At 36.9% G+C, this 12,172-nt stretch overlaps 1 protein-coding gene across 26 annotated transcripts in view; it reads left to right on the top strand.

Annotated features, from left to right (window-relative positions):
* The window catches only part of PARD3 (par-3 family cell polarity regulator), a 650,509-nt gene that overhangs the window by 438,867 nt on the left and 199,470 nt on the right, over positions 1–12,172 (top strand). For 22 of the 26 annotated variants that reach the window (XM_038529690.1, XM_038529679.1, XM_038529689.1 and 19 more), the window contains 2 exons: positions 155–199; positions 4,957–5,184. In XM_038529690.1, coding sequence (XP_038385618.1) covers positions 155–199; positions 4,957–5,184 — 273 coding nt within the window. The remainder of the gene's footprint in view (positions 1–154; positions 200–4,956; positions 5,185–12,172) is intronic. The other 4 variants (XM_038529684.1, XM_038529686.1, XM_038529699.1 and 1 more) reach the window with 1 other exon arrangement.

Genomic DNA, 12,172 nt, shown 5'->3' on the forward strand with positions numbered 1-12,172 from the left:
TTTTTTGATTATGAATGTTTGCTTGATGTTTCATATTTTTGCATGAAATGTTATCTAAGAATGATCACCTAACTGAAAAGATCCGGGAATGGTTGAAGCATGTTGGGCTATGGGGACTAACTGCACTAACCAGTATACATTTACCTTTTAACAGTAGCTGACGAGACTAAACTCAATACAGTGGATGACCAGAAAGCAGGTAAGAATGGACAGTTAGACCGTTGCCGTAGAAACTGTGGTGCAAGGAGATGATCAAAATTCTAGAGCTGCCAATCATATTGCATGTAAACATAAATATTCCAATCTTGTGTAGATTCATTGTAGGAAATCAAATTGTATAAGAAAAGAAAAATTTTGTTAGGAATTTATTGGTGTAGTACATACTAAGCGCAAATACAATTTAGTGTTTCAAAAATGCTAAAACAACCTAGATTTTAATTGTATTTGCATAGGGATGTCTTGTTGCAATTAAATAAAAATCAAAATCCTGAGAACAAGATCTCTTCTAGGAGATTCTTAAGTGTTTGAGTCATTTACTAGATTCCTTGCTTGATGTCCAATGATCCTCAAAGTGGTGATTTTGATCTGAAGGATAATAGCATAAATTTAATATTTTTCACTGAAGGATAGCATCCAATATTGCTGTCTTTAGCTGCTCAGAAAACCTGAGTTCTTCATATATAAGAATTAGCTCATAGTTGTCTGATATTGAGTTAGACTATATAATACAGCTTCTCGACCTTGTGAACCTATTTTAAAGTTTTTTGTTTTTTAACTCATTAGGGCTTCCTTCTAAAATGCTGCCTAGATCATTCTATAGCATCAATAGATTATGTTGAACTGGGTTTTTCATTATATTAAAATTTACTTTTTATGTTATTTTATGAAAATTATCACAGGAAAGTGTTCATGTGTAATTAAAGTAATGTGCTTTGTAAATGGCGCATTTATAATGAATGATTTATTATTGTAAGTTTGGAATACTGTTTTAATTATTCTAGATCCAGTATGATGTAGTCATATCACTTAGCACTAATTAGCTTCAATTCACCTTTTTAACCTGCAGTAGTAAATAGTTTTAGCCTGCTTGAAAAATGTGTATCTATATACATATGTAAAGATTATTGTGGATATGGTTGGAGTCTTCACATTCTGTAGAGTAAAAGATAGATTGTAAAAATTACATCCAATAAATCATAGGATTAACTGTAGTGCAAGGCAATTAACTATAGTTTCAGCCCTTTTTATGTAGTTATTGCTCCGATCAAACATGAAATTCACTGAAATTCTGAAACAGGGCTAAAGAAAATTATTTGATAGTTCATATATGTAAATTAGTAATTAGCTTTGGAGTTAATAGTCTTCAGTACTTTTAAAGAAGTAAGCCCTGTCCAAGTTAATGTTTATAAAAAAGAACATGACTTTATATGCTATTGCCAGTCAGGTAAAGTCGGGAAAATATTTAATTTGACAAACTCACTTTTACTAAAAGGAAAAGAGCACTATTGCAATTAAAAAAATAATACTGTCGATATCTAGAGTTTAATTGAACACATAGAATAACTTTCATAGAAGGCAGATTTGATAATCTAATTGAATCTTGTGCTTTTATTGTTTTAAAATGTTAGATCATAGATAAAAAGAGCTTTTTCCTTTTTTTCTTTTATTTCCCCCACTATGTGACATTGATCCTACCAAAGTAAACTAGAAAACCTTGGGACACTAAATTATTAGCTAGACATCAAAGTACCTTCTGGTCTGTTGGTCTTAAATCTAAAGGAATAAAGTGTATTCTAGATCCTTTCCATGCTGCAATATTGGACAATGAACAGATTTTCAGTTATTTTTCTCTCTTCACTTCACTTGAATTGCTAAGTTGATCATGATTTTACAGTGCAGTCCAAATGTTTTTGGTAGAGCCACAGTGGCATTTCAGCAAAGATCATCTGTCTAGCCATAAGCCTTTCATAATGAAAATTGAATTCCATTTCCTTTTGCCCTTGCAAAAGACATCCTTTTTTTTTTTTTTTTTTTTTTTTTTTGGCAAGAGAGGTATCAGTAGGCAGGAGTAGGAAAATAGGGATAGGGAAAATAGTATGATTATGATTTTTCCCTTTATTTATGGATCTAAGGATCTGTGATGATATTTGGGAGGTAAATTTTCTTTGTGAAAGAAAAGAGTGTGTAAGAAGAGAATTGGGTTTCTAACAGTTTAATCCTTGAATATGAAAAATGAGCTAAATATCCTAATGACTTGAAAGATTTACAAAGAGCTTTAGAATATTATTTTAAAATCAAAAGATGTTGATTTTTTGCGTGTGTAAATAAGACTAATTTTTTTGCCCATACTTTATAAAGAGAAAGGCGTTTTTAATTTTCATCCCTAGTAAATGCTGTGTATCATGTCAGAGTTCTCAGTAACCCTCATTCAGGAATCTTAACATTTTACTTAAGAAAACCTTTGTTTAAAGCTTGACAAATAATGTACTAGAATGTATCATATCCATGTTACAAATTCAAAATCTCTTTCTGTAAAGGACCAGCTAGTAAATAATGTAGGCCTTGCAGACCAAACAGTCCCTGTAACAATGACTTAATTCTGATGTAGCATGAAAGCAGCCATAGAATATATATAAACAAAGGACATTCCAGATTTGGCTAATGGTTGGCTGATCCCTCTTATAGATTCACAGATTACAAATTTTGACCTTTTTGTATAACTTTTTACTATGAAGATTATTCAACCATACATAAATACAGAAGCAATAATTCATTGATTTCCTATATACACAATACACACCATGGCCAAAATGTCATACTGCAGTGTTACAATTCCAGAGAGAAAAGTAGATAGGTAAGCCTTAAAGTATGCTTACAAAATATCTATTGCTTTTTTATATTTTCCTCATTTTTTTTCACCAGATTTGCCTTTGTTTATGTAGACATAGATGTTTACTTTAATGAATACTCCTCCTATTTCTGGATTTCATTATTAAAATGTTTAGTGCTCTGAGTACATTAAGTCAAATCTAGCTAACTTTTCATAAAGAAAAACTTAATATACCTAAGTGATGTTTTTATGAAAATCTTTACCGGAAGCATGAAATCTTTATTGGAGAAATATAGATAGATATGACTATACACACACACACACATATATATACATACACATGTCTTTTGTGCTCCCCCAAAAGTGCCAATATTTGCCTTAAAGTGTTTATAGAACTCAAAATGCAGCTGGTAGGTTATGGAAATTGATACACATGAGTTACTCCAAAAAAGATTTTCCCAGTGCTAATTTTAGGAAATATAAAGTCACTGTTCCTGCCTGCAAGTGATCTGTTCCTGTTTTCTTTGACTCCTTGATTTCTAACTTTTTGTTTAGTTCTGGAACAAAATTCATTTTCCTTCCTGTGACATGACTTTTATGGGTATTTAGAACATGAGCTTATCAAAAATTATAGTGCTATCTAGAGGAAAAGATTGATCATCCTGGAAGGAAACTTTTTCATGTGAATTTTTGTCATAAAATAATCAAATATATATAATTCTGCACTGAGAAAGTTCAGTAAATCATCTTTTTCTCCCAAGCATGATAATTGATGGGATATTATTTCATTAGAATCATCTGTCTGCCTTTCTGCCTATGTTACATTTTTGACATATTTATTCTAACTTAAAAACTGCTACCCCACTGTGAAAATTGGGTGAAAGATGTAATGTAAATGAATCTTAAAGAAGTAATTCTTGTTTTGACTCTCAGTTTACCTTTTATTCTGTTTTCTACCGTGAGCCATGCCAAGCCCACGTCATAATTATTTGCCTTCTAGGTGATAGCATATCAAGGCTACTGCTTAATTATTGATTAACATAGGGGCTGATGACCCCATGCATAGATAAATAACCTGTTCTTTTCGATCTTCCCGTTTTTTCATACCTGACTTTTTAACAGTGTAAGTGACAAGCTAGTTCAGAAACCTGGGTTTCCCAGGTGCTGGTGCAGAGCTGGTGTTTTGGTCATCGAGAGGCCGACTTCACGCACTGCTGAGTGCTGAGTCAGGCAGTGATGGTTGAGGCTGTCTTAAAGAAATCTATTTTGATTGCCTTCTAAAACTCAGGACCCCTGCCCTACATCTTCCAGAAACAGAGCCAAATTGTTCACTCCCTGAATTCTCCCCTGCCATCCTGCTGAAAATTTCTTCGTGAATTCTTAAGTTTTCTTCCTTCTGCTCATTCCTTATTCCTCAAGCAGGTATTATTTCTGAGCCTGGAGATCCACATACTCACGTTCAGCTCTGTAGTCTCTCCTCTCTTGCTACCTAATGAGAACCCTTGCATAATTTCTTTCTGTGCAACTCTTGCATTGCTCTTGCCATCCATCATAGAACATCGATATGTCCCAGAACCAGGTTTCTGCCTAGGTGCCCTTAAGTGTATTGGTGACAAGTAGTCTTTTGTACTCTATGTATCTACCAAGCTATGTGAACCCGCCATGTAATGAGGAAAAGAATTCATGGAACTCCTTGAGATGAAAGTTGAATTTTTTCTGTAAATAACTTTAGACTGCCCATAAATGATTTTAATTAAGTTACAAAGCTTACTCTTGGTTGCTTATTTTAGCTTTCTCATTATTCCTACTTTTCAAGTGAACTTCTGGGTTATTCTGGTTCTTTAGGTTCTTTACGTACCTGGAGCAAGTGATGTAACCTAATTTATTTCTTGAGCTAAAAATGGAAAGAAAAAAATCAACTAAATCTAATATATATTTGGGAAGTGTTAAAATTAGTTACTATTACTTTCTTTTTATGACATTTCCATCTACACTTTAGAACTCAGTGAGTGAGTGATTTCCACAATCTGTAGATATCAGATGAATATATAATATTCATTATATTATTATATATGCATATATAATATTCACCACTATCTAACATTTAATTTTTGTATATCTCCAAGGTTCCCCCAGCAGAGATGTAGGACCTTCCCTGGGTCTGAAGAAGTCAAGCTCATTAGAGAGTCTGCAGACGGCAGTTGCTGAGGTGACTTTGAACGGGGATATTCCTTTCCACCGCCCACGGCCACGGATAATCAGAGGAAGGGGATGCAATGAGAGCTTCAGAGCTGCCATCGACAAGTCTTATGATAAACCCACAGTAGATGATGATGATGAAGGCATGGAGACATGTAAGTTTATAATATCTGCAAGAATAGCAATTATAAATGACTCTATGGAGCAGCAGTTCTTAAAGTATGCTCCAGGGAACCCTAGGGGTTCCCATTATCCTTCAGAGGAATCAATGGAGTCTAAACTATTTTCATAATAATAAGATGTCATTTATCTTTTTACCCTTGTTCTCTTACAAGTACATGGTTGGGTTTTCTAGAAACAAGCAGTCATTTGATATTGCAATAGATTGCAGAACAGATAGAAGAATCTGTCTTTTCAGCCACATAGTAAGGGATTTGCTGAAATGTAAAACAGTGCCATTGTTTGTACTCACTGTTTTTGGAGTTATCGTTTTATAAAAATGTAATTTCTGTTAAGATAAATTTTGATTTTTATAAAATAATAGTTTTAGATCCTCTCAATTTTAATTCAGTAAATATTGATAGAGATAATCCACATAAAAATTACTTTGAATCCTTAATAATTTTTAGGAATTTAAGATTATCCTGAGACTAAAATTAAAACCACTGGTATAATGTGATAACTCCAGTAAATATATACAATGATCTGTGATTTTGAAAATGTATTTTTGTTTTATTTTTATCAATTACCCTTGCTTTCCTTGATCTGAACTAGCATATTTGTGTATGTATATATTTCAAAATCACAAAATATTTTAAGCCAAGATTATTGAAAGTCAAAGGTTAATATTGAGCAATAGGTTTTCCATAGAATATTGAGAAAAAAAGTAACATTTAAAAATATGTGCAATGTTATGGGGAAGCTATCTTTATAGTTAAACATTCATAAAAATAACCATTCCATTTACTTTAAAAATCAGGAAACAACTTCAGTAGTATATTTACTTATAAGAGAAAAGCCTCAAGAGTCCTAACAGTAAAACCTGTTGGTTAGCTTATATTGTTCATAATGCCACTTTATATTTTAGTTTTTAACTTCAAATGTGACTCTATGCATCTAACCTTTTTTAGAAAAGTTAAAGACACTGCTGCTCAAAGTTCAAGCAAAGACCAGAGATAATTTAAGTGGATTCTAATTTACTTGCAATTTAACTTTCAGGTAAACTGCTTCTATCACAAATACCTAAAGAAGGTTGTGGTGAGGAAGAAAAGTTTAGATAAAAATCACATTCTGAGGAGACTTAAAGTGAAATTATGTCATTTTGCCTGTTACATGTAATAATGTGTTCCAGGAAGATGAATCCCACTACCATAACAGCATGCAAAGCAAAACTTGGAGAACTGCTGTACCCCACCCCACCTTCCCGGCCCTTTACCTAATTCTCTGGCTCAAGCTGAATGGAGCTTTTTACCTCTATCCAGCCAGTGATTTCAAATGTATACAACCTATTCCTGCCAGATGAAGAACATATTTTATATTTTTGCTGCCAAGTCTGGGCTCCAAGATCCTGAGTCATACGTAATTTCCACCCTCTTGAGTTTACCTCACTGTATCAGTGGTTCCTTTCCAGCTGACCACTGTGGCTTGTGTAGCCCTACTGTGGAAGCATCTTGCTTCTGTCTGTCCTGGGTATATATTTAATAAGAATATAGTACTTTGGCCCCCCAGTAGTAGTTCTTTTTTAAAGCTTCTACAATTTATGATGCTTTTGAATTTTTTTTTTTTTTGTTCTGGTTAAAATGTTATTTAAATTCACTCATAAAATGTAATTTTCTCACATATAACATTCATTTCAAAGGCATCAGGGGATGGAATACATATCAATACAAGGCATGTTTTTAATTCCTATAGGGACAGCCTTCAGAGTTTCTCACCAGGGTGGTTAGACAACTAAGTTTGTCCCTATATGAACATAGTTTCCCTTTATAATTTGAAATAACTGGCTTAAGTACTTGATATTAAACCTTTTTTTTTTTTAAAGATTTTATTTATTTATTCATGAGAGACACAGAGAGAGAGGCAGACACATAGGCAGAGGAGGGAGAAGCAGGCTTCCTGCAGGGAGCCCTATGTGGGACTCATCCCAGGACCCCAGGATCATGACCTGAGCCGAAGGCAGATGCTCAACTGAGCCACCTAGGGGTCCCTATTAAACCTTTTTCATTCAGCTGCCATTGAGATAAAAATAAGCAGGTAGATAAAATAAGCAGGTAGATAAATAAGCAGGTAGATAAAATAAGCAGTTTTAAACCATAGGTTAAGTTCTAGACGAGAAATGGGAAAGACCTTTGTGATGTGTGCATCTACAACCACCAAGTGCTGTGTTTTCCCAGAGTCCTGATTTTATAATTTTTCTCCCTAGACCAGTCTGTTGAACTCAGGATACAAAAAAAGAAAGAGAGAGAAGGAAGGAGGGAAGGAAGAGAGGGAGGAAAGAGAAAAAAAGAGAAAGAAAGGAAAGAAAGCAAAGCAGCTATTACACATTTCAACTTTTGCAGCCTGCGTTGTTGAGATTGCATCAGTGGAGTGGAGTGGCCACTGAACTGACATTCAGGCAACTTGCATCCTAGTCCACATAATTCTGATAATTTTGGGCTTATGGTCAAACTACCTAAAACCCATGAGCTTTAAGTTCCTCATTGTGAAACAAGATTTGGACAACCAGGTCATTGATTTTCAAAAATGCATGTCATGACCTCTGGCTGGGAGGGGAGCTCAGCTTTGCGCGGGGAGCCCAGGAGTTGGGGGAGGCTGAGTAGCTGGGACTCTGCAAAGCCATCAGCCTCACCCTTCACCCTGCTGTCACCCCTCTGTTGTCTTAGCACTTGTGGGTTTTTAAAGTAACTTCTAATACATTGCGGTTCTCTGTAGAGTTTAATTGTAATAAGGCATAGTTTGCTGCAGTTTTTTAGAAAATTCTTAAAAAGCTCTGGTTTAGATGATTTGCATGGTTTCTGAGTTCCTTTCTGGTTTTAACATTGCAAGATTCTGGATACCCGTTCACTTACCGGCCTAAATCCTGTCTGCTAATCTCTCAGCTTCTGTAGGGCCCACAAGGGAAGACAGCACCATGTCTGATCTAGTCCTACAGAACCTGCCTCTCTCTCTGTCTCATGAATAAACAAATAAAATATTTTTAAAATAAGTAAATAAAAATACAAATCAGAGTCCCTCAGGCTTGTGCTACTGCTGGTGTTCCTTAGGCCATCACCGTGGCACGTGGCTGGGGGCAGAGAGGGCATCTGTGGCCCCAGCTGTGAGAAAGGCCGGCTCCCTCAGCTCCTCCCTTGGTTTCCTGGACCCTATGCTTTTCCGAGCCCGGCTCCAGGATTCTCGTGGCCTGGTCCACGCACTTTCTGCGCTTGGGGCCTCCCGGCATCCGCCTTGTCCTGTGTGGCTGAGCTCCGCGGTCGAGACGGCCCCCCAGTGCGGGGCAGACGGGGCTGGGGCCTGCGGCAGGGCCGCTCGCTGCTCCACAGGCCCCGAGAGAGGAGCCCTGGCCTGCGGACTGCTCCGTGGGTGCTGCGCGGCGCCCTGGGCGGGTCGGGCAGTGGTCCGAGGGCCGGAGCCCCGGCCGCCGGGGCTTGATTGCTCTTGTCAGTGTGGTTGCGTCTCCCTGGCGGCTGGATTTCAGGCTCGGACAGGCTTTCCTCTCCTCAGCGGTGTGGGCATCAGGGCCGGGCGCCGCAGAGGGGGCCAGGGACTGGGGCGGGCTCCGTGTGGACTCTGGTATCTGTCATCTTCTGTAACACTTTCTTCCTGCAGAGATGGCAGGAGCCAGCGTTTTTGTCTCTCATTTAATCCATCTGGCCTCTCCATGTTGTGTGTCTGTCTGGATCAAGATGGAGCTTTGTATTCTGGGACCCATTATCTCCGGGGCCCTACCTGTGCTTGACAGGTCAGGGCATCTACAATCTGCTCCCTCTTCTATGCAAATTACCTACCCTGCCTGGCTCTCAGCAAGTGGCTTCTACATCTCCCATAATAAATCAGTTTCTGTTACTACTGAGAAAATACATGCAATAACATTGCTTTGTTTTCTTCTTGAAAAATATATGGTCCCATTTTTTTTTTTTTTCTGTTAAAATTTGCCAATTTTAAGTGTTACTGTCAGTGCAGAAACAGCTTTTTGTTTGGGTCGGGAGGTGAAACACCATATGAAACCAAATACTGTCTTATTAATTGTACCTACTGATTTTTAAGATAGATCTAATTTATAATTTTAAATGTGAAAACAGGGAGGCAGATTGCTTTTGAGTAGCTTGCCCACTTTCTTATAGTCTCTCTCATCAGGAGATAAGAAAAGACATTGCTCCAGAACATAACATAACTTAGGGTAACCATGTGAGATTTGAAGAAAGTAAATTTATGTTAGTAAATCAGCTACTATGAGAGAGTTTGGGGTAATTTTTTTGTTTATTAATTATAAAACAGCTTATTGCAGTTGATATCTCAGATTTTCTGTAGTCAGCATTCTACACCCTCATAGCCACTCTTCAGTACTACCTATCTGAGCAAAATATGCAAACTAGGTCTAATTTTATCTTAAGCAAAGTCCATTAGATTATAGAAAATCTGCTGTGACAGAATTCAGGATGCGGGTTTCAAAGTCAAAGTACTTTATACAAGAGTACCTATTTGATTAATATAGATAATCAGATGTCAATCTATAAAAAATTTTGTTCTTAAAATGCTAGGAATAGCCTGCCCTCTTTTTTTTTTTTTTTTTAAGATTTTATTTATTTATTTATTTATTTATTAGAGAGGGAGAGACAGAGCATGACTGTGGGGGCGATGCTGGGGCAGAGGGAGAAGCAGACTCTCTACTGAGCAGGGAGCTCGATGTGGGGCTGGATTCCAGGGATCACAACCTGAGCTGAAGGCAGCTGCTTAATCAATCCATTGATCCATCCAGGTGCCCTGCCTGTCCTCTCCTTTTAAGCCATTTTGTATACTTAAATATCACCTTCAGTTTAAGAAAAAAAAAAAAAAAAAACTTTGATTAATTTTAGGAAGTTTCTCAATGCAATATGGGAGTAAGCATGTGAAGTCGCCAAAGCTATTCCTCCTATTTCTTTTTGTAGGTGAATATTAACTTAAGCTAAAAGTACAACAAAAAGTCCTATCTGAAGTATTTGAATTATAGAATCCTCATTTTAACCACTTTTTGATAAGGAAAAAGTATTTACATAGTTGACCAAGGGCATACTTGTGAAACTGAATCATACTGAATGCATACTTTCCGATTCATAGTCCTGTGACTTTTTCTAGAATACTAAACTTCCGAATGGGAAAGCCCCTACACTAAAGCTACTTTGAAGTATTTAAGCGTATATTCATGAGTTGTGGCACCTAAAATCTGATTTTTAGGCTGTAAGTTCCTGAGGGCCATGGGGTAGTTCAACCCAGTGGATAAACTGATACTTAAGAAGTAACATGGTTAAGGGCTATCATAGTGCACAGGTTACCATGGCACCAAAGTTTGGGGTACCCACTTAGCTTATGTGGATTAGAGTAGAAAGGGAGGTAGGGGGAGAAGGCTTCCCAGAAGAGGTGTTAGTGGAGTTGAGTGCCATTGCTTGAGTGGTCTTTACCTCCGTGTGTAGGGACAGAACATACAGAGTGGGGACCTTCTCTGGATTGCCATAGTTTGATTAAGGTTGATGTGTATAGTGCAGGTGACAGCATAATGAGGAATAAGATTTAAGTGAAATCAGGAGACAAATCACAGACAACTTTGTTGAAATTATTTTTATTTTATATGAAGGACCTTAAAGTATCTTTGAAGAATTTCAAGTATGATTGCTGGGGTTGTAGGATCGGGGATTGCTATTGGGGATGGGGTGGTAAGTGAGCGGTACTGGTGCCCAAGAAAATCAGTTATATACTAGTAATGCAATAATCCAGGTGAGTAATGATGCTTGGCAATGCCAGAGAAAAGGAAGAACTGCATTTACACGCTTAGCATCTCATAAAGATAGATGATGATGATGTGATTTTTCTCATTAGCGCTTCCAGGCTCTGAAACTTAGAATCATCATCGTACTGTGCAATCACTCCATTACCAAGCTTTCTTAATTTTTCCTCATGAAATCTGCTAATGTCATACCTTCTGTTCAAATCAGAACAGTCCTAGTCCAAATCCTCATTATTTAATACCTGAAGTTATTGTTAGGATCTCCTAACTGGTCCTGCATCTCTAGATTTGCTGAGTAAGCTCTGTAATCACATTCTTAATTCTCATTGTCCTTCAAACCCCCTGGCTTGTTCTTGTCCAGACGGTGTAATCTCCATAAGGTGTATCTTCTTACTACCCCCTAACTTTGCCTCTACCCTCTTATGTGTACATTAGATTGTCTTCCTTCTTCAAGAAACTTATTCCCAAGCAATCTGGTCATCCCTTGACTTTCTGAAGTGCTATAGAATGTGTCTGAGACTTCTAGTATAAAACATTTTTTAACATGAAGTTTTTGTGGATTCCTTGTATGGACTGGCTTGATAGTTACAACACTGGCTTTTGGGAGGTAGACACTTTGATTTCTCAATAAGTAACAAAATAGAGCCTGGCTAGCCATCCACTTCTTTATCACATTTGCACATTGTTGAGTTGTTATTTATTTTTGTTTTTGTATTTTTTTTACTTAAAAGAGTAAGAGCAGTAACCTGGAATTTCTTTGACACTATAAATAATATTCTGTGTATTGTTGAAACCTAGTTTCGACACCAAGCTCAAAAATAAATTTTTAGTGGAAGTTCCAACAGTAGAGTTATCGGTGCTACCGTTTGGTTGTGTAACCAATCCATTCGGTCTGTTGAAAGGAATGCCTTCAGCTTCACTATACATTGTCCCTATGGACAGGAAGCAGTATCTATTGTGCACCATCATTTGAATGTAAAAATCAATTAGATGCTGAAAGTAAATGTGCAGGGTTTCAGAAAATTGAGGGTATGACCCTCATTGTTCTGTAGCATTCTCTTGGGAAGGGAAGAATAATGGAATTGATATTTTACCAGTATCTTGAGCATTTTACCTGTTTTGTTGGAGGGAGTTTGGAAGATAAAAGTAGAAGCCCAAAATGGTTT

This window comes from Canis lupus, chromosome 2 (genome assembly GCF_011100685.1).
Source record: "Canis lupus familiaris isolate Mischka breed German Shepherd chromosome 2, alternate assembly UU_Cfam_GSD_1.0, whole genome shotgun sequence".
Lineage (NCBI taxonomy): Eukaryota > Metazoa > Chordata > Mammalia > Carnivora > Canidae > Canis > Canis lupus.